Genomic DNA, 21,969 nt, shown 5'->3' on the forward strand with positions numbered 1-21,969 from the left:
TGAGAACAAAAATATTTCCAGCTTCTTTCTCAAGCCTTCAAAACAGCTGCATCTCACACCATGGGGTAATTTCTCCTCAGGGTATCTCAGGGGATTTAATGTTATCTAACATCACTGTTACAGGCAGCAGCTCCTTGACATGCTGATGCCAAGATACAGGCATGGAAGTGTGGGAAGAGAAAACCTGAGGTTTTTGGTAGCTCTTTTGCATCAGGTGAAACGAGCTTTCCTCAGAATTTGGCAATAGGAGCTGTTTTAAAGATGAGCTAGGGAAGCAGTTATTTTTCCCCAGGGCAGGAAGAAGGAGCTATGCTTCCTGACAAGGAATTTCACAAAGCAGTTCAGCGCTTGGGAGTTTAAGCCATTTTCAGGCATCTTGTGCTGCCTGCCAATGCTTCCCAAGCGACGATAAGCCACATCTGGGTACACAACACCCAATAGCAAGGGGTACTCTGCCAGGCTGTGCTTTCAGCAATGCTTACTGCTGTGCGTCTTGGAGGGGCGAATAGAATAACTAGTTCCTTTAATAACAGAAGAATGCTTACACCAACCACAGCTATGACACCCCTGTGGCCTCTGATAGCACGAGAGATGTCCCACGCTCACCCACAGCCTCTGCTTTTGAACAGATGATAAACGAACTGGGAAAAATAAAGCTTACCGTGATGAATACTAAGGCTATATTTTGCCTATGCAATTAAGCCTGATGTCGTGAAGTCAGAACTGTGTTTATCTGCTCCTCATTAAATACAGTCTTTGAAACCAGTGTGCAAACATGGATGTGACAAAAGCCTCACGTAAACAGTCATTTCTGACTGTCTGGTTTGAAGCATGATGCAGAAAATCATAGTATCATAGTATCAGTCAGGGTTGGAAGGGACCACAAGGATCAGCTAGTTCCAACCCCCCTGCCATGGGCAGGGATACCTCACACTAGATCAGGCTGCCCATAGGCTCATCCAGCCTGGTCTTAAACAACTCCAGGGATGGGGCCTCAACCACCTCCCTGGACAACACATTCCGGGGCTTCACCACTCTCATGGTGAAGAACTTCCTGCTCACATCCAGCCTGAATCTCCCCACCTCCAGCTTCATTCCATTCCCCATACTCCTATCGCTGCCTGAGATCCTGAGAAGTCCCTCCCCAGCCTTCTTGTAGGTCCCCTTCAGATAGTGGAAGGCCACAATTAGGTCACCTCAGAGCCTTCTCTTCTCCAGACTGAACAGCCCCAACTGTCTGTCTGTCCTCATAGGAGAGGTGCTCCAGCCCTCTGCTCATCCTCGTGGCCCTTCTCTGGACACGTTCCAGCACCTCCATATCCCTCTTGTAATAGGGGCTCTAGAACTGGACGCAGTACTCCAGGTGGGGTCTCACCAGAGCTGAGTAGAGGGGGAGGATGTGGATTAGCCAAGAAAGTTCAACTTCATATTGCTACTCCATTTAGCTTCTACCTGTTAAAATACTTCCATCATTATCAACACCACCTAAAAATAATTACAAGATGACTTCTTTCCAAGTCATCCAAAAGGAAAGCCTCAATTAAATCAATAGACAATCAGACCAGTGATGAATACAATATTCTAAACTGGATTTATTGTTTCCAGACATTAATGTAATACATAAACACATTAGAAGGGGGGAATAGAATAACAAGCAACCCATTAACAGAAACAAAGCGAGTCTTTGAAAGTTTTGTTCTGTACTTACACAGGAAAATGTCCCAAGAAGTTCAGTAACTGTCAGTCAACAGAAGAAGGATTTCAGCTATAAAACTCCCCAGACAGCTCATTCATGAGTCTGTCATAACCAAAAATGTTTGGTTTTGATTTTTGAATATTTTTTTTTTTTCATTTTTAGGATAAAAAAAAAAAAAAACCAAAACCCCAAAGCATTACTTCATGCAGTGTACAAAGGCCTTAAAATAAATCCATTAATGCAAATGAAAGACTAACTCCTGAGGCTTTTCTCTTTTAAAAACCTCAAGGAGTTTCACAAAATTAATTTCAACTGGTTTTCTTAAATCCTGTCCTAGCACTGAAGGAGAAGCCTGTAACTTCCTTGCACTCCAGCAATTTATTCAGAGGTACCTCGTTCGACACAAAGATGTTCCAAGAGGTCTTTAACTTTCAGGAGCTTCAAATGAAATTAAGTGCAAAAATGTTATCTAAGTGTTTTCCAAATATTGAGGTAAACAGTTGGAAACAAAAGGGTGGGTAGCAGGATATCAGCTGTCTGTACAACAGGAAGGCAAACCTGAAATATTGGTAGTTATGGCGCAACAAGGGAGATGCGAAAGGACTGAGGGAGGAACAACAGCAACAGTGAACAGTTCCCCAGCTAAACTTTAAACCAAAGCCCTTGAAATCCACTCAGCAGATCACCACCAGCTGAAAATAAAGCATGGTCATTAGCATGTCTGGCGAGCTGGACTCTCAGGGAAGAGGCTGTACAATAGTCACAGTTATAGCTGAGTGCCTGACAATGTTGAGAATGTAAACGCTGCTCTGACAGCTGCATCCTCTCCCGATCAGCTCACAAAGATCCATCAAACGAGGAGCTCCTGGGCAACAACAGGGGCACGAGTACAGAGCGGGAGCTACTACAGGAAATAATAGAATATATGGCAAAGGAGAGACCGAGTTAGCAAAATGTCTTATAAAAAAGTAGAAAAGTTGTTGTTGTTTTTTAAAAACTTTCTAAAAATTTCTTCTTGTGGGAAGGAGGAACATTATTAACCTGTGGCCTGGCATCGTTACAGTAACTGAAGCGGCTGTATCAGATTGCTGGTGAGCGACTTCTTGCGAATCAGAGGTGCGCTTGTAACCCGCCGCGGGGTGACCGCCTGAGCGCTGGCCAGACAGTCGGGGAATTTTAGTATCTGCAGCAGAATCAGCTGTGTTTGTAGAGGGTGGACTAACACTTGGGTTGGAAATCTCTGCACTTGGTATGCAGAGCATAGTGTGACGCAGCGTTCAGCCCCACTGCCTGGATCCCAACCACAGTCCTGGGCATACTTCGTTTTTTTTCCCTTTTGAACCTGTCTCACTGGGGAAGGTGTTTGCTTGCATGACTTCAAGGCCCTGCTAAATCCACCAGAAAAGGCTACTTGCATGAAAAGACATTTTGAACTTTCAAACAAAAAAAAAAAAAAAAAAAAAAAGAGAGCAAAGTGTGAGCTATTAGCTCAGGTAAAAAGCTTAAGTTGCTGTTCTTCAGGATTACCAAACCCAATTAATCTTGCCGGGTTAATACGCTTTTTGACAGTAGAATACTCCAGTATGGGCCCCTGCTCACACTGGCTACTAGCAGAGAGCACTGTGAAGCTTCAGTTAAATCAAGTGGATTGCAGCTTCTACAGCCTGGTAGGACTAGGGAGAGACATCATCTTGCCTCAAGTTCACTTGAAGGATCCTCCTGCCATTTCTCCCCACTGTCACCCTATTCAGCAAACCCCACACTTGCAGCAAGCCCTATCAGTTCCATCTGCTTTAAAGCCCAAAGCAAACTGCAGAGTTTTCATCCAAATTTTAAAATCTTTTAAGTTCTTCAGCAGATTTTTTTTTTCCCCCCTCACTCTGGGTCATGTTTCAAAACCTAAGAAAAACTTCTTACTGCGTTTAGATATGAGAAGTGCCACAAGAAGAGTTGCAAAATCATGCCACCTTTCCCAGATTTCAGGGTTCACAATGCCATCAGTCCAAGCCCAAGTCAATCCCAGCTATTCTTCAGCCACACAGTAAAATGGTCTTAATTTTAGGAGTACAGTGGAGTTAGTTGCTCTTCCAGCTGATCTGACCTGCATTCACCATGAGCAATATTCTCTTTGAACACTCATGTTCCAGAAATCTGATACCAACAACTCAAGAATGTATTGTAAATGGAATTCAAAGTTACAAAACTTCATAATTACAACACCAAAGAGCCATTTCACTCTTAGCAGTTGCTTCTGAACTCCTTTGAACTGCTCTGTAAGTTCAAACCAGACACTACTCTGCCTCCTCTCCCTTGACATTGTCACAGCCGCAGATCCAACCTTGCTATAAAAAGTCAACATAATAGGATGTAGGTGGAAATGCCATGATCAACAGAAGTAAAAGACTAAGCCTTAACATTCAGGAGAGCAGAACAACCTCTCTTGCCATATCACCCCTTACCTAGTAGGAGGGTGGGTTGGTTTGTTTCTTTTGTTGGTTTTACCTTAAACACGAGCTTACTCCAAAAACCACATTCAACTGGACATGTTCTGAGGCTTCAGAAGATGCTTTCCACCCCCCCCATTTAAAAAAAAAAAGGAAAAAGAAAGAAAATAATAAAAGATTAGATAGAAATGATTAAATACAAGGCTCTTTTGGAGTCCACCATCAAAGGGTGGCTATCCAGAAGTAGTCATCTTCCTCGATCTTGATGCTTTTTTGTTTTTGTCTTTTTCTTTTTGTCCTCTGTTTTGGGTTTCAGTGCACAGACACATGCAGACACACCGGCAATGGCTTTGGGTAAGTCGGTTCCTTTGTACCACTTATTTTTCTCCTTATCATAAACCTGGACTGTCTTGGAGAAGACTGTTTCTTCCCAGCTGTATCCTCCGAGGATATAAATCTTGCCTTCCCAGACCGCAACCCCTGACTCACTGTTTGCTTGCAACAGAGGAGCAACTCTGGTCCACTGGTTACACTGAGGGCTGTAGGACTCCACGCTCAGAATGTCAAAGCGAGCCATGGTTTCTATGTTGTCGTCACTGCCACCGATGGAGTAGATATTGTCCTGTAAGGTGCACATGCTGTGCCAGCCTCGGGCAGTGATCATCGGCCTCTTCTCCTCCCAGACATCCGTGCGGTAATCGTAGCACAGCAGGTTTTTTCTGTAGGGGCCAATCTGGTAATCGTGGCCTCCTGAAATGTACACAAACTCCTTGTAGACTGTTCCAGCGTGGCCATAGGTAAACCTAGGGCAGGCAAACAGAAGTGATCTGACTTAGTGCTGACAGATTGTATCAAGACACCCAAACATTCAACAAGGGCTGGTACTAAAGGAGAAAATAAAGAGTAACTAAAGAGAGAAGAAACCCTAATCCCAGTAGTTACCCAGTAACTATTCTTATTCAACCTGTTCCAACCTGCACTGCAGAGTGCTGAGCTATGACAGTTACTTCTGAGAGCATCCCCTACAGTGTGCCACACAACAGAAGTAACTCATCCTGCTCTAGCTGGCATGATCTTCACTGCCATATTCCTGCCCCACTGCTTAGGCTGGGGCAGAGAAGACAAAGTCCACAATTTCATCAAGGGTTTCTATGACAGAAAGTGGAAATACTCATGATACCTCTCAGACTTACCAGTAGCAATTAACCAAGAAAAAACAACATGAATATTAGTGCTGCCTCCCACAGCTTTCAGGATCGTGAATCGTGTTTCTTCCCCATTAGTGCTCACAGCCTGGTTTATTTGCAGTCATGATCCTTTAGTGTCTTTTTCATGAGCTATCCACCTGTTCTACCACTTCTGCTATCCAGCTGTTCTACCACTTCTGCTATACAGGTGGTAACTTTGGCCATCCTGAGACAAGGCAACAGACCTCAAAGAGATCCAGGTCCATGTTTGAAGTAAGACAACATGAAATGCAGAACCAACATCATGCACACCATTTCCACAGGGCAGAAAGAAAACCCCTTTGATCAGCTGCTATAAAGCCACTACAAACTGATTTCTTAACTTCATGCTAGGATATTCTTGACCAAACACCTTTGAGTTATAAGATGTGGAATGGTTGGGCGTCTGCTTCTTTGAACATACCCTTCCTGAACATGCCTTGTTTGCTTTTTTTTGGTGCATGGGCCATCAAAAGCTGTAGCTGCAGCACCAGCCACAGCAAACTGGCTCACACACCAGTACAAAGAGCCCCAACAATTTAATACCCATAGGGCTACAGAGTAATAGATTCATCATTCTGCACTCACAAGCCTCTGCTACCAGCCATCCTTTGTAGTCAAGGGCTCAAGACAACTCAATCTCTATGACAGACAAACCTAGGTTAGCATTAGTGTGGCCTGGAATGCTTTTGAACCATGCCTGAACATGCTGGGAACAAAATGTGGATAGAACCTTGAGCTGTTTGTATTTCACATGGTGAGTTTCTCTCAGCTACACAAGCAGTATCTTAACTTCTTCCACACACATAAATGCCAAACACTTTTGTGCCAAGGGAAAAGGTAGAATAGAAAAGAAATCACACATCTACCCTGAAAGCAACCCTTCTGAGAAAAGCTAAAAGATGTTTATTATTCTAGATGCCTGACAAAGCTTCTGATCCCTGACTGGTGCCTGAGTCAGGCATTCTAACCAGCTCCTGATACAAGAAATAGAAGAATCCTTGAGACACTTGGCCTGAGAATGCTAAGTGACCAGGACAGACCTTTCAGCTACAAGTCTGGGGCATCATCCCTGGAGACCTTGCAGAGATGGCTTCAGAAGTCTACTGCTTCTTAGCCATTCACAAAAAAAGACAGAGAAGACTAAGGCATAGCTATGAGACTTTATCCAAAAAGGCTACTCAAAATTTCCACAACTCACAATCTGCCTAACCATGGAAGCACAGAACTCATGCTTGGTGTTTCTGTTTGACATGAAATACCCTGAGCCCATGTTTAGCTTTTGCACCTGCCAGAAACACTATGGCAGTTTAGTGTACACAGATGCTGTGTACAGACCTTGTTTGTGGTCTCTTACGGACAAGAACTGGGAGTGTATGTCTCCAGTGGCACCAGTCTGGTTGCCAGAGTCTTTGCTTCTCTATATACATGGGAATAGGTCTTAAAAAGTAGACTACCTAGCCAGGAAGTCAGATGGACAAACTGACTTCATGTCCTTTCTCAACCCACATCTAACCAGCAAGCTACCCAGAGCACTCCACAGAGGAGGAAGTGTCAGGTAACAGGTTTTGAGGAATCAGAAAGAGAAGAGGAACAGTGCAGTGCCATATCCCAGGGTTACTGTACTGCTGATAGCAATCATTCTGCATTTCAAAATAAAAGAGAGACCACAAGTTAATGAAAACTTGAATGACTTTTAGGAAGTAGCTGAAATATTCTCCTACAGTTACTGGAAAGGGGAATTCTATGCAGGTAATCTAGCAATAACATTTTCTCTCAAGCACATGCATACAATCTGGCACAGACAGCTTCAGAGAAAGCACTGATGCTTCTCTTTTTGCCTCAACCAATGGCTATGCCCAGTGAACAGCAATAGTTATCAGAGCACTCTGAAAGAGGAGATCATATCTGAAGCACCAAATTGACCATCAAGTTGTTATTTCCCAGCAGAGGGAGATTACCCATTGAAATTGCCTAGACGTGTTTCACTTTGCCTGACTTCTAAAAAGCTCATCCAGAATTGCACACTCCAGAAAATTGCATGAGATAAAATGCACAAAGCAAAGCAAATCAATACCAATCCTTCCTGCAGGCCCTGTGGTCTAAGCAGAGTCACTTCTAAACATGCAACAGAACAGTACACTGCAGTACAGCAGGCTCAGACACCCTCCAGCAGAAACCATCCTGTGTTTTGGCAGTGTTATCTGTCAGAGTGGGCAGAAAAAAAAGATAGAGGCATTAAGGAGAAAGAGGTTTCAATTCATCTGTTAGAGCCAGTTCCCCATACTGGATGGCTTACCTAGATAGAGTGCTGCCAAAATTACCATTTCTGACACAGTTGCACTCTTCAGTGAAGCCAGAAAATGTATCAATTGTTTTCTTAAAGGAAGGAACACTTGTCCCAACTAATAAGACTTTGAGAATCCCCTGCTCCAGCCTAAGTCCAGGCAAGCTGTGATCGCTGTGAATCTTGGTGTCCACCTGTTGCAACCCTGAGAGATCATTCGTGACTCAACTAGCAGAGCAGATACCATCATTTGTTAACCTGTTCCAACACATTTCCTCATGCAGGAGCTTTCAGTTGCTCTGCCAAATTTTAACCTAGGGCCACTCAATTAATTTCACTGATGTTTGCAGCAGAGTTTTTCATGGTCTATTCACAACGAGAACACATTGCACCAACTTCTGCTCTGCCAAGCTTGTCAGCCACCGCTCCTCCCTGCCGGGCTAGAAACTATGGCAGCAACTGCTCCCAAAGAGCCTGGGAAAATGGTAAAAAATAAATGAATAAATATACAAAACCTCTCTGAAGACTGGGAAAGGTATCCCACAACCAAGGGCCTGAACAAGAGTCAGGCAAAATTCACTTGTAGCAGACTTGGACCAGATCCACCGTTTAGATAGCTTGGCTGAAGTTCTCCACATTAAGCATCTGCCTGAAGAGGCTGTGTTTGCTTCTTCAGTAAGGCAGCATTATTTCAGTCAAAACAGCTCAGCTCCTTCCAAGAAAGAGGTTGGAGAAAACAACGTGTTGTTTTGACCGTGTTGGAGTGGGAAGGGGGTGGGGGATGGGGGAAGAAGAGATATAAAAGAGCTTGCAAAGCTTTTCTTTAGGGAAGCATGACTGTGCCTGTGTTCAGCAACACAGACACAGGATTTGGTAGCAGGCAGGAGGCATATTTAGTCAGGGACACAATCACCACCTTTCCCCTGAAAATCTCCTCACACATGACAAGCTGTAAGCCTTAGAACGATTGGGCTTTGAACAACCTGGTCTAGTAGAAGGTATCCCTGCCTATGGCAGGGAATTTGGAACTAGGTGATCTTTAAGGTCTCTTCCAACCCAAATAATTTTGTGATTCTATGATATCAACACCCAAAGGAGCAGCTACATGGAAAAGTGGGAAACTCTCTAGTTCACCACACAGCTGCACAAAGACCTGAGCTGGCACAAGGGATAGTTAGCATGGGATGAGGACAGAGCATGCACGAAGAGAAGATGCAGAACTGTTTTTCTGGGATGTTGCAATAATGTAAAATAGTTGCTGTTCTACAGCATAACCCTGCAGTTTAGCAACCAGCTAAGCCAATGCAAGTGGGGTCTATCCCAAAAGGGGGACTTTTGCCTGGTCCAAGTGGATCAGCTAGGAATCTAACAAAAAAATTAATACCCTCCATGTCAAAGTTCACTTTCAAATGCTGCAGCTGCAAAACTCCCAAAGCCAATACACAGGTAGCAGGGGGACCGTGCAGACAACCTGCCCCTTTTCAGACAGCTTACAGTCTCCTTGGCTTAAGCCAACCATGCAAGCTTTCCCAGGATCATCTGTTGCTAAAAATATCCGTGCCAGGTCTAAGGTGAGTGTTTTTCTAACAACATACAACGCAGTCAGGTCATCTCTACACTTCTCTGAAAAAAAGTACAGAGAGAAGGAAAAGCTGTGCTACAAATCCTGTGGGATGTCACAGGTACCCCAATTAGAGGAGGGCTTTAACAGAAGCAACTGAAGACACTCTCATACACAATGTCCCAGGAATGATTGTGGTGTTTAGCCTCAACTGTTAGATGTGCCTGTGTCAATAGAAATAAAATGGAAAGAAGCATCCTGCTTCTGAAGAGCACTCGAGCCCAGCTGTTAGCCTGGATCAGACTCGCATTGCAGCACGTACCCAAAATAGAACTGGGCAACAGGCTTCCGTGCCTCGCTGGCTGCCTATGGCTCTGCAGCTCAGGGGCTAAGGGAAAACCTGAACTCTCAAATCAAATTGCAAGTGTCTTGTTCCTGATGCAAGCACTGCTGCTGGAGCTGCAGGTTTCAGACACCATGAAGATAGCATCCCCGCAGCCAATGCTCCTGTGATTCCCACAACTCTGAAATATTACTGAATCTGAACAGCTCTTTGCCAATGAAATGCTAGGGCACCTTTCTTACCAAGTCACCACTAAAACCTTGATGCAGAATACTAGCAATGTCCTCTGCTGCTCTTACAAAGAGAGCTGAAACACTAGAGCCTCTCAAAAGTAATGCAGCTAAGCCTTAACTCAGACTGAGAGAAAGAGAAGTCACATTTGCCAGGGTTATCTATCTGCAGTACAGGTAAGTGTGGTTCACCTGCAACAGCCAACCTGAGCAGCTTACAAAGAAGACCAGGGTGACAAAGTAAGGCCAAATAAATTCTAGAAACCTCTAAGCAGGACCTAAACAGTGCCTCTGAAAAGAGTCCACTCCAAGTCATGTCAGGAAAAATATTTTAGGAACAGCAGAGGAAAATTCCCAGTGCTCTCCCTCCCATCCTTCAGATGTGCCTCAGGACAAAAATTGAACCCAATCAAGCTGACAAGGAGCATGCAGCCTGGAAGAGCTGGTTGCTCAAATACCAAATGCTGATACGGTTTGCTTGCTGACACCATGCTGGTTATGTATCCTTTTGCCCCCCTTCATCAGCTGAAGTCACACAAGCTCCCTTTGCTGCCTTTCTTCAAACACAGGATGACTTCCCAAATGTCTCCATTACCTGGGCAAGCCTGCTATATAGGACCAGGAATCCTTCTGAGGACTGTAGGTCTCCACTGAAGAAAGTGCCCCATTTTCATTCCTGCCACCAACAGCTACCAGCATGTCAGTGATAGCTCCCAAGTAGAAATCCACACGGCGCTGTCTCATGGAGGCAACCTGTCAAAAATAAGAACATGCTGAAACCTTCAAACATCTGGCAAGTAAGCTGACTAAGGTACATGCATGTCTGAGGAGAGGACAGTTCCACCTTCCCATGCATTTGGAAAGGAGAGCTGCTGGGTTTGACCCTTGGATGGATAAAACACTTGTTTCTCTGCAGTAGCATGTTACATAGCATTCATTTTCAAAACAGGGGACAACAGGAAGCATCTAAGAGAGAGGTTACCCTCTGAGTGTTTGTGTTCCATGAGCCTCTCCCACAACTCTGCAAGAAACATACATAGCAATCACTGAAAACCACCCAGGGTGGTTTATACAGGAACGTGCGTTGGCTGCAGGGTTTTGCAGTGGGACTGCAAGTGAACAGGTTGTTCCAAAAGCCAGTTAGCACCGAGACATTTGACAAGTGTCAGTGACATCATCTTTTTACATCAGACCGTTTTTTTGATTTAGTAATACAGGCTGCTGCTTCAGAAAGCTGAACCAAGTAATTGCCCCTGTAATCCATTCTAATCTGAAGAGGTACAGGTGGAGGCTGACCAGGAATTTCACAGATGAGTTGCTCAAATCCCAGGTGATGTTGAAAATCTGCCCCAGACTCTTCTGCTGTGTAACTCATTCACTCCCACAAAGAACTCAAGTAACTGCTTTTTCAGCTTAAACAATTTCCATTTGCAAGTGGTGTTGTGTTAGCTATTCTAATGAGCCCTGGCCCTCCACCAAAACCAAGAAAACACTCTAAACATTGAGGATTTTAAACAGAGAAATAATACAGCTTAAGTCTCACCTTTATCCACTGGTTACAGCGGGGATCATACCTATATAGGAGATTGGAAGCTGCATCCCCTCCATTGTCCCTTGAAAAGCTGCCTCCGGCTATGAAGATGAAGCCTCCCAAGACTGCAACGCAGTGGTGACTTCGCCTGGCCGGGAGAGGGGTTTCTGCTACCCACTGCCCCTTTCTGGTGTCCAAGAAGCAGGTATCATCGCTCAGTTCCAGGCACCGTTCAGAAACCTCCCCACCCACAAAGAGGAGCCTCTCCTCACAGGTCCGCAGGGCTGTCCGCTTGTTCTGCAGCACAGGCTGAGCCGTCACGTTGTTGTGGTAGTTCACTGCCTCCTCTATAAACCCCTCACAGTTTGCTTCTTTGGGAAGAAGAGAGCAGACAGCAGGCTTGACTCGATGGAGGAGATCACTTTTGGGTATCAAGGGAAAATGAATGTTATCCAGAACCTGGTACGCCTCATTCTCCCGTTCTGGGTACTGGGTCAGCCACTGCAAGGCAGCCTGCAGCAAGTCATGCTCACACTCCTGCTGCACGTTGCTGCTGTCCAGATACTGGCAGAGCTTCTGCAAGGAAATGTTCTGCAGGAAGTCTGGGGTGAAAGATAGCGTGCCGAAGTTCTGCAGGATGAAAGAGTCAATGTAGGAGTCAAGGCGCTTCAGGTTGTAAATCGAGGCTAGCTCCTGCAGGTACAAGTAGTTCTCCTCGCTGACCTCATTCTCCAGATACTCACAGCAGAAGTCAACCACCTTCCAGATCTGCAGCAGGTGAGCTGTTTCGAGCACGTAGTCAATGTTGCCCCCATCTAAAGACAGCTCACTGCCATAAAGAAAATCCACTACAGCCTTGAGACCAATGTAGGAGGCTCCAAAAAGTTCCACCTCTTTTTGATGGGCTTCTCGCATACCAATGGTGAACATAGAGTTGAAGTAGTCGCTGCAAACAGCGAGGAGGTTCCGATGGGCAGGGACTCTCTGCTCATCCACCACAAGGACAATGTCACAGAAGAGGCCTCGGTGTCTCTGCTCATTCAGGCTCTGAAGAACCAGACTAGAGTGGTCATCCCACCTGTATACCTGGAATAAACAAACAGTTTATCTTCACCAAGATAAATCTCAATGTTTTTCCATCAGTCATCCACAAGAAAAAGGAAGCAGACTCATGTTGCACATATGTAATAAATTCTGAGTTGAAACAGTTGGCAAGCAAAGTAGTACAAGCCCAAGCTGCTCACCTTTCCTTTGAGAGGCCTGTGCTGACTTTTAATGCTCCCTACTCCCCTTGTCTTTTTATAATTGACTCCTACCTCCTCCATAATGCTGCATCCCAACCTCCTCCCTGATGATTTATACAGACACAATTTTCTGAATCTCTTCCACTCATTGTCTTCAAGACAGCTTGCTGACATTCCCTTTCTTACTTGCCCCCCAAATGACTCCTTACAGAGTTCTTCTCAACTAAGCTACTCACAAAATACTTGGAGTGGGAGACACACATGCAGCAGTGTGCCAAATTTTCATTCAGACCATGTATTGTTTGGGTTAGTGCTTACTTGACAGCTACCCCCTCTTAAATCTTTTCAGAACTCCACATTTCTAAGCTTGTCAGGGTAAAAGCCCTCTTTCTTTCCATATTATTCCAGGCACACACACTGCAGTCAAAAATAATAGCTGTTTATTTATGTGCAAAGCCACACATGTGGAAACTTATTCCCATAAGACTTCAACTTGCTTCCAGAAGCTGAGGTAGCTTTTGTTTAATGAATACAACTAAACATTTTTCTTTTAAAGAAAGGGGAAAACGCCCTCAGACTGTGTCCATTAAGTGCCCTTCTGGAAGCCCTCTGGCCCAGACATTCTTCCCACCGGCTCTGTACATGTCACTGAGCTTTTGAGGCTAGCAGCATTTGCCTCTTTCTCACAGACTCACTTTACCAGTTTTAAAAAGAACCAAAATGGAAACGTTTTGTTACCCCTTGGATGTCCTGCAGAACACTAGTGAAGGGGCTGGTCACCCCAGTACCTCAAGTGATGCAGCTTTTAGGACCATCCTTCCAGAGAACTGGAATGCTCAGTGGTACAGTCAGTTACCTTGTGATCTCTCTTAATAAAAGCCAGTTAAGTTAAATGCAAATACGTAACTTTAATTACCAAGTCCCAACCAGGCACAGTTGCAGAGCTTGCATGGGCATGTAAGAGAAATGAAAGGAGGTGAAGAGGAAGCAAGTCTTTGTTTCATACCTAAGTCAACACTGAACAGTTCTGGCTGTAGAACATTGAGTTTTGCCTAGCACTACACCCTCAGGCTGCACTCCCAGAAGTGACACCCTGATAAGGTGTTTCAGTCCCTATCTATATCAAGAACAGTCACACAGATGACCTGATGGCTTCCCAAGCCTCTCAGGTGTTCAAGATCTCCTTCATCAAACTGTTTGCTCATGGAAATCCTGACTATCCATGCCTTCCGTGGTTTCCCAAACAGAAAGCACATGATGATTGTTGTCTGGCTAAGTCATTATTGGGTTGGTTAAATCATGGTGGGACAAGCTCTCTAGCCACCTGGATGGGACAGGGTCAAGGCCTAGAGCCACATATTTTCCCCTGCACTCATCCCTCACTCTAGATGCACTTTCTGTGTACATCATTTGGTAATTGTACTGTTATAGGAGGAGATAACCAGGATTAACACATGCAGCTCACCACTGCCCAGACGTGATGGCAGCCAGTGCCCCTGAGCTAATGCCAACCTCAGGAGCCTGACCGCCCACGTCTGCCTTTCAGCAGTTGGTGGTGGAGCGACAGGCTGTCTGCCACAGATGAGACCCAAACATGCTGCTCTTCGTGTGAGACCCCAGCAGTTTCTCTTGAGTTTTGCTTATGCTCTTTTCTAAACAATGGAGACTCTGCTGCCAGAAAAGCCTCCTCTTGGAGTAACTCTGTACATGCAAGCGCACAGAGTTAAACCAGTCTAAGCGAAGAGGCTTCAGTCTGGGCAAAACTCTTTAATTTGCCTCATACCCACTGCCTCACCGAATCCCTGAGCTTAAAAAGGGATCTACTGCACAGATAAAGTAACCTCCAGTGAGAAATAGAACTGCCAGAGATCTGTAACAGAGAAAAAAACAAATAGGGGAGCTAAGGAACGTAAAGTTTTATCTTCATTTTACAGAGATTGCGAAATGCTGACATCATAGAGGAGCCCAAGTAGAGACCCTGGGGTGGAAGAGGCAGGAAAAAGAATAAATATGGCAAAGGACAAAGCATCCATCTGTGGCATGAAAGAGAGTGGCTGAACAGACAATAGCATCTCACAGCACCCTCTTCTGAATCTGACTCACGGGGGACAGTTATTGGATTAAACCAAAAATGTATTCCCCTCCTGTCTCTGTACACTGGCTGATCATTTCCCTCTAATATTCTCTAATACCACCATCGTGCATAACAAGATTACACCAGAATATAAGATTTGCCAGAGATCCCTATGTACTTAGCTGGCTGTGGAGTCAGCAGCGTAATCCTGACCACAAATACGCCTGACAACTTGTACTCCTAAACCCCTTGTTGCCATGTAGAACTGCTGCTACTTCAGAAATCAAGCATAAAATCATTCCATGTGGCACTGGATGGGCTCAGAATACATTAACAGATTTCAGCCACTTAGCAAGTTCATTCACTCAGCAAGCAAGTAACAGAAGCTGAAAGCTGCACATTTCAAACCCAAGCCTAATTTTATCCTAAACATGAACATCTTTCTCAAGCTATTTATAGTCTGTAGAACAGCTTTCGCATTATCTAGTAACTCTAAGCTGAACAGATAGTGACAGCTGCTGTCTAAGCAAGAAAACAAAACAATGCTGTCAAGTTAATTAATTTTTAATGTGATGAATTATTATTACATTCAGACTAAACCATTTAAATGGTAGACAGGATCAGCACTCAGGGTAAAATGACATTGGGAGGGATGCATTTAAAAATTAGTCCTATTCATCTTTTATCAGCTGTATTAGAGCAGGATTTAAACTTCTTTCGGCTTCCAAGATCTCATTTCTTTCAGATTGTTAATGCAGTACCAGTGATGCCAAAGAAAATGAGATCTGTCTCATTCAACTCTGATAAGCCTGATACAGGCACTGAAAAGTTTTTCTCCTCCAGCTGTTGTTGGTAGCACAAGGTACTTGCCCTGCAGCACCTGTAACCTAGCACTCACTCTGGAACAGAAAAGCTATTCACACTGGCACAAAAGAAAGTTAACATAATTACAGCTGATATTAAATCTTATAAATTAAAGGTCATCAGCCTGATGACTTGCATAAAGAATTACCTAAAATGGAGTTCCATGGATTCCCAACTAAAATCAATCCATTTTTACAGAAAGAAAGTTTATACTAAAAACTTAAACCTTGCAAACCTACAAGAACTCCTCAAGTTCACTGGAATTACCATTTACAGGATCAAGCCTCTCATCTGGTACAAAACAAACACTAAATCTGAAAAGCCATCTCAGCTTTGTATCTGCAACTAGCTTGGCTTTTATTAGATGGGCCAGTATGAAAAATTCCCCAAGCGGTGACAGGTTGGACTCGATGATCTTTGAGGTCTCTTCCAACCTTAGTGATACTGATACTGATCACATTTAATGACCGGATTTTTGGTGTAGAGAAAATACTGTGCTGCAGTGATGTGAGTTTGATGAGTAATGACTTATGATGAGCAGATGCCCATTTGATGCTGCTGTTTTTTTTGGATTTAGGTTGTTTGTTTTTTTTTAATCACTAGGTAGCAGCTTCTATCAAAAAATATTTGAGCAGGTCGACCACTGTTCTCGTATCTCTCTTTCAAAGCCCAAAATATTCACATTCCTCCAAAACAGTCTGCTCAAAGGACAGCTTTTACCCTCCCCTTCCTGTCATTTCTGTGTAGGTAACACGAAATGTACTAACCTTTGAGGATTCACTTATTTTGTGTGGACGACAAATCCTGGTTTGCCTGGTTCCCTCCATGACCGGCTGATGCAAAGTACTTCTGGAACAAAAGCAAAGGAAGCCGTTAGCAGCGTACCAATCCTTTCTGACTGCTAAAACCCGTATCCCGCTGAATAAATAACACAATTAAGAAGAACCATGCATGCTAATCTGCAGCTTGAAAAACGTCTGAGTTTTAAAAACGTGTGTTTCGCTCCCTGGTATTGTTTCCTCGTGTTATTACTGCTCGTTGTGTCAACAAGTCGGGATACGCTGGGGTATAATCAAAGACCTGTGCGTGTCTTGCTGCTACTAACTTATTTACTTACTGCTAGCTCTCGCTACCGCTGCTAGAGGTAAAATCATTCCTGCCAGCGCCAGCAGGACCACGCTTTGCAGCTCAGACCCTTCCTGGGGCAGGGATGAGCCGAGCAGCGGAGACGCGCAGGTCCCCGGGGACAGACCCCGCGGGGAACCACCCTCCGCCTGCCGGCAGCTGGCCCGTTCCCGGCAGCTACGCCGGCTGCGCTATGCACAGCCTTCATTCAGCCGGAAAAACACAAAACAAACAAAACAAAACAAACAAAACAATCCACACACACCAAAAAAAAACAAAATAAAAAAAAAATACGGGAAAAAGGAAAGCCACCACGAACGCCAAGAGCCGGCAGCGGCGCCCGAGGGAGGAAGCCGCGCAGCCTCCCGCACCCTGCAGCCGCCCCGTCCCCCGCGGCGGGAGCGGGGAGTTACCACGGCGCGGTATCGCGGCGAGCTGCGGACAGCGTCGCCGGAGGGCCCGTCGCGGCCATGGCCAGCCCAGGAAATGCCGGCCGGCTGGAAGGAGTGGCGACGGACCGGGGCGGGGCGGGGAGCAGCGCCGGGCAGGCCGCTGGGCCGGGCGGGCGCCGGAGGAGGCGTCGCGGGGCTGGGCCACGGCACCGCCGGTAACCCCGCGGGGACCAAATGGCGGCCGGGCCAGCTGGGCTGGGCGGCCCGGCGGAGGGGAACCCCCGGAGGGTTAGGGTTTTATGCCTGCCGGTAGGCTGGGCCGGGAATGGTGCTGGCATCCATGGCTGCAGCCGAGGCGACAGCTACAGCGAGTGACGGATACTTGGGAGTGTTACTGTGCAAATCTGGGAGGAAGCGAACAGAGTGGATGTGTGCATGCATCGCGGGAAGTCCTGTCACCGTCTCATCCTCCTTGTCCAGACACGGATCTGACTCCCCAACTGGCCAGCCAGTAGCTGGCAGCTCTTCAGCAGTATGTGCTGCCCTAAGGCTTTTTCTCATTGAGTAGGGACCGGAGGCTTAACTGGTAGTAAAACCCACTTTGGTGTACAGCAGTGCTGATGATACACCTCCTTCAGGGATGACATAAGAAGCAAAGACTTTGCATGGAGACCCCAGTCAGTCCCACCAGCAAAATGGTCATTACTATAACACTAGAAGTAAAACAACCCTTTGTTAATCCAGTACTCCTGTGGATCTTCCAGAGGTTATCGTCAGGACAGCAGAAGCCAGCAGGATTGTGCATGCAACCAAACTCATGCAAGCAACCCAGCTCCATCTGCTCTCGCCAAGAACAGCTACGCTTGGACATGTGTCCCACATGGTGAAGGGGCACTTGTCACTTGCAGAAGATGATGAGTACAGCATGGAGCATCATTGTTTTAAACAAGGGCAGTGTGCCAGGGCAGCCTGGGAAGTGAGCACCTTCACCCACCCCAGCTGCCCTCCAGTCCTCCACTGCAGGTAATGGCTCCAGTGCTGGGGCAGTAGCAGCCTGCCAGCTGCCCAGCCAGCTGCTTCTGTTCTTAGCCACCCCAGAGAAACTGGGGATGAGGAGGTGTCTCTGCTAATCTAAATGATTACTAAGTCTGAAGAGAAGCATTTTTGTAGCTTTGGTCTCTCCTGTTGTTATCTAAATGAAACTGCTTCAGTGAATGTCCAGGTTATAGTGATGCTATTGAAGGCAGGGTTGAATATACTGCATTGATGTTCTGCTGAGGACCACTGATCAGAGGCTTTATAGTGTAAAGCTGGTTGCTTTGTATAAGCAATGCACGCCTGCTAGGGACTAGAGCCTTGAAGAGGAGCTGAAAGATTGATGATACCTGGCTTGTGGTGGAAATTCCCACCAGAGAAAAACAAAAGACTGTAAGAAGGTACCAAGGATATCAAGACCTAAAGAAACAATAACTTGTTGTCAATGGAAGAAACCATGAAGATGTGCAACTGTTCACTAATGAGTGAATTTTAGTCATTAACATCACAATAACCATGGAGTTATAGAATGGTTTGGGCTAGAACAGACTTCCAAAGGTCATCTGGTCCAACACCCCTGCAGTGAGCAGGGACACCCTCCACTAGATCAGGCTGGTTAGATCCTTGTCAAGCCTGACCTTGAATATCTCCAAGGACACGGCCTCAACCACCTCCCAGGCAACCTGTTCAATGTTCCACAACCTTCATAGTAAAGAACTCGTTCCTAACATCCAACCTAAATCTACTCTTCCCTAATTTCAAACCATTGTCCCTCATCCTATCACTGCAGGCCTTTGTGAATGGTCCCTCTTCAGCCTTCTTGTAGGCCCCCTTCAGGTACTAGCAGGCTACTAGTAGCTCTCTGGACCCTTCTCTACTCCAGGCTGAACAACCCTAGCTCCTTCAGCCTGTCCTCTTAGAAGGGTTATTAATACCAACGTACACATCTTCTTGAGCTGTGAAGCTCTTGCCTACAAGACCACCTCTCAGTGCATGCACTATTAATTTTGTAGATACTGTTGCTTTAACTGAAGGCAGAGAACCTGTAAACCAACCAAGAAGTAGAATACCAATAGATGGGCAGAGGTAGCAGGAGTCTGTTAACCAGACCCATGTAAATGTGTGAAACTTTGCCAGTAGGTAGAGCTGGCTCAGTCAAATAGCTCCCAGCTCCTGACTCTGTGCAAATCTGAGATTAAAAAAGAAAAGAAAAGAAATACCCCTGCTCTGTGTGTGTATTGGCTGTTGCACACCATGTTAATGCCCCCACTTTTGAGACAATGCTGTAGCCCTTCTGATCATAGGAACCCAGGATAAAGACCTAAGTAAAAAACCTACTTTTTTGCCAACCCTAATGCTAACCGTGACCCATGAATTTACAGCAGCCTTTCCTTCAAGAGGGTCTTACTCTCTCCATTACTCTCTCTGCTCCTGCACTAGAAAGACAGATGGAGAAACAGGACTGGGGACAATCAAGATGAGAAAAGGAGCAAAACTCTGTGATGGCAAGGCAGGAGCAAGGCAGTAGCAATATATTTTAGGAGAACAGTTAAACCTCCCGTGGGACCAGAGCTCTGCAGAGCTACCCTGTTTGTTCAGCTGCCCCTACCCATTCTGAGGCCCTCCTTGAACTTCATTAGTAGAGTCTGGACATCTGAAGGTCAGTCCAGATATCCAAGACTTCCTGCCTGCTGGAGAGTTTTTTTTGCTATTGAGGAAATCCACAAGTCCTCTTTTAAGTCCTTCCACTTTCTCTGTTGTCTGTGCTTCCTCTCTGAGGACTCTTATGAAATGGACAGATGCTGCTGCCAGGCCAGTAACACCGTCCTGCACACGCTGAAAAGATCCATGTGCACAAGATGGAGGTCTCAAAACTCCCATATGAAAAGCAAAGCAGAGCCAGACAAGTATTTTTTCCTCTCCAATTACAGCCTGATGAAACTGAACAAAATACTTACTCCCCCATGCATTAAAAGATTCCTGAAAATGTGTCAAAGACAAAGAAAATAAGCACAGAGGTTTGATCCCACACAGACAGGTGGGAATCTGGCACTTCTAAGTGTGAGGCATGAAGCTCTTTAGGAATATAATTCAGCCACTCCAGCCCCTGGGTCACAGGGACTGAAATAAGGTTGATGTTTTCTCCTTCTAAGGAAAAAGACCCACTGCTGCCCTAGGAGACATCAGGACTTGAGGAGCAAGAGTGAAAAGACAAGGACAACCAGCATTTGTTACAGGTGTAAACAGAAGGAAGGCAGTGCCAGGAAGGCAGTGCCAAGGGATGATAAATGCAGACTATGAAAAAAAAATGTTTATGAGTAGATAATGGTCAGCATAAAAGGAGTGTTCCCAAAGACAGAGCCAAAAGAAAATCAATAGAAATTCAGAACTATTTCTGTGTGATCATCATCTAGAGCCTGCAGTCTACAGATAAGAGTGTGATTCACCCCAGTGCCATGTCCTACACTTGTACTGACTTAGAAATATTTCTCTCTTCCCTATGACCTCATCCACATCACGGAGATGCACTGCAGCAAGATGCTTATGTTTTGGGCCCCGATGCTACAGGGAACCTCACATCATTCAGGACTCTCTGGAAGAAGCTGCATGCAGGATTAGAGCTTCGTATTCTGCGGTAGAAAATGAGGTCTCCTACAATTGGCACATGCTCTGGCTATCTTGTTTCTCCAGATGTTTGGAAAAGCTGAACCACTGCATTTGGTAAAGAGATTTTTTTCCCCTGTTCAGACTTCACCGTTACAGCGTATCGATGTGAAATAAAGAATGAACATGCCAATGCAAACGTCAAAAGAAACAACATGTGATAACTTTTATCCCAGAATGTAGTTTTTTATTAAAACTGCAATATCCAGTCTCTCATGCTCAGGCTAGAAACCCACTGAGAGGTGTAAGGACTGGGTCTTAAAACTCCAGTCTTTGGGGACAACATCTGGTGACATTTATTTCTAGCTGCGTTCTGCACAGCAAATGAGCCGTCCCTGTCCCGCCGTCCCTGCACACCAGACCAATGTGCAGTCTTACAGACGGCCCTTGTCCCTTTGCCCAAAGCCCAGCATCTCTCATTAGCCTATTGACTCGGGTTCGATTTTCTGTTTTTAATTAGTAGCGCTGAAGTGGAGCCCAGTAGGGGGAGATCGCTGCATCCGAAACGGGGTGAGACAAACACAAGAGACACAGACAGGCCTCCAGAGCCTGCACACACACCTGAAGCTAGCTGCAGCAAGCGGTGACGGCTCAAAGTCACCCTCACAGCCCCTGTAAGAGGCCCGCATGTAGGGAGAGGAGTACTCACAGCTCCCAGCCCGGCTCCCCACCCCGGCTCCCCCCTCGCAGTCTCACAAGCAGCTTTGCCCAGCTCCTGACCCTACCCCGGCAGCGCTGCCCCGCATGCCATCCTCCAGCCCCCGGCCGGAGCCGGTCCCCCGCCTTCCCCCTGCCTCCCCCTCGCCTACCTGCTCCGCGCTGCGGCTCCGCTACCTCCCGTGCGCCCGGCCCGGCTCCCGGCCCCGCCGCGCCGGCAGCGGCTGCTCCATCTTGCGCATCGATTCTCCCTCCTTCCTCCACCCTTCCGTCACGGGCTGCAGAAACATCGGGGGTCTGGAAAAATATCACCGGCCCAAAATCCGCATCACCGCGGCGGGCCCACGGCGCCGGGAATAGCCCCTCGCCCACCTTGCCCAGGCAGCGCTTCGGCTTTGCATCCTCCAGACAGGATCCCCCCCCCCTCCCCTTTCCCCTTCCCCTTTCCCCGCCGTCCCCCCGTCCCTGGGTTATTGCATCACCCCCGAACCCCCGCGCCGGGGCCGGGAGGGGCGGGCGGGGGCAGGCTCAGCGCTCGCTGCGGAGCCATTGGCGGCCGACGGCGGGGTGGGGGCGGGCGGCAGCGGGCTCGGCTC

General features: G+C 46.3%; 1 protein-coding gene across 4 annotated transcripts; it reads right to left on the minus strand.

Moving 5' to 3' along the window:
• Positions 1–1,861: 1,861 nt before the first annotated feature.
• KLHL36 (kelch like family member 36) lies at positions 1,862–21,791 on the minus strand. Of its 4 annotated transcripts, none has more exons than XM_068150843.1 (5): positions 21,526–21,791; positions 16,268–16,346; positions 11,331–12,404; positions 10,383–10,540; positions 1,862–4,943 (listed from the first exon to the last, which is right to left on the minus strand). In XM_068150843.1, the coding sequence occupies exons 2-5, from the start codon at positions 16,325–16,327 to the stop codon at positions 4,388–4,390; spliced, it is 1,848 nt and encodes a 615-aa protein (XP_068006944.1). In that variant the 5' UTR covers positions 16,328–16,346; positions 21,526–21,791; the 3' UTR covers positions 1,862–4,387. The 4 variants fall into 4 exon arrangements, with proteins under 4 accessions (XP_068006944.1, XP_068006943.1, XP_068006942.1 ...); XM_068150842.1 differs by having other exon boundaries at positions 16,268–16,349; XM_068150841.1 differs by lacking the exon at positions 21,526–21,791 and adding an exon at positions 17,039–17,112.
• Positions 21,792–21,969: the final 178 nt, after the last annotated feature.

This window comes from Melanerpes formicivorus, unplaced genomic scaffold (genome assembly GCF_026170545.1).
Source record: "Melanerpes formicivorus ecotype bairdi unplaced genomic scaffold, bMelFor1.0.p_v2 SCAF_20, whole genome shotgun sequence".
In the NCBI taxonomy this organism is placed as follows: domain Eukaryota; kingdom Metazoa; phylum Chordata; class Aves; order Piciformes; family Picidae; genus Melanerpes; species Melanerpes formicivorus.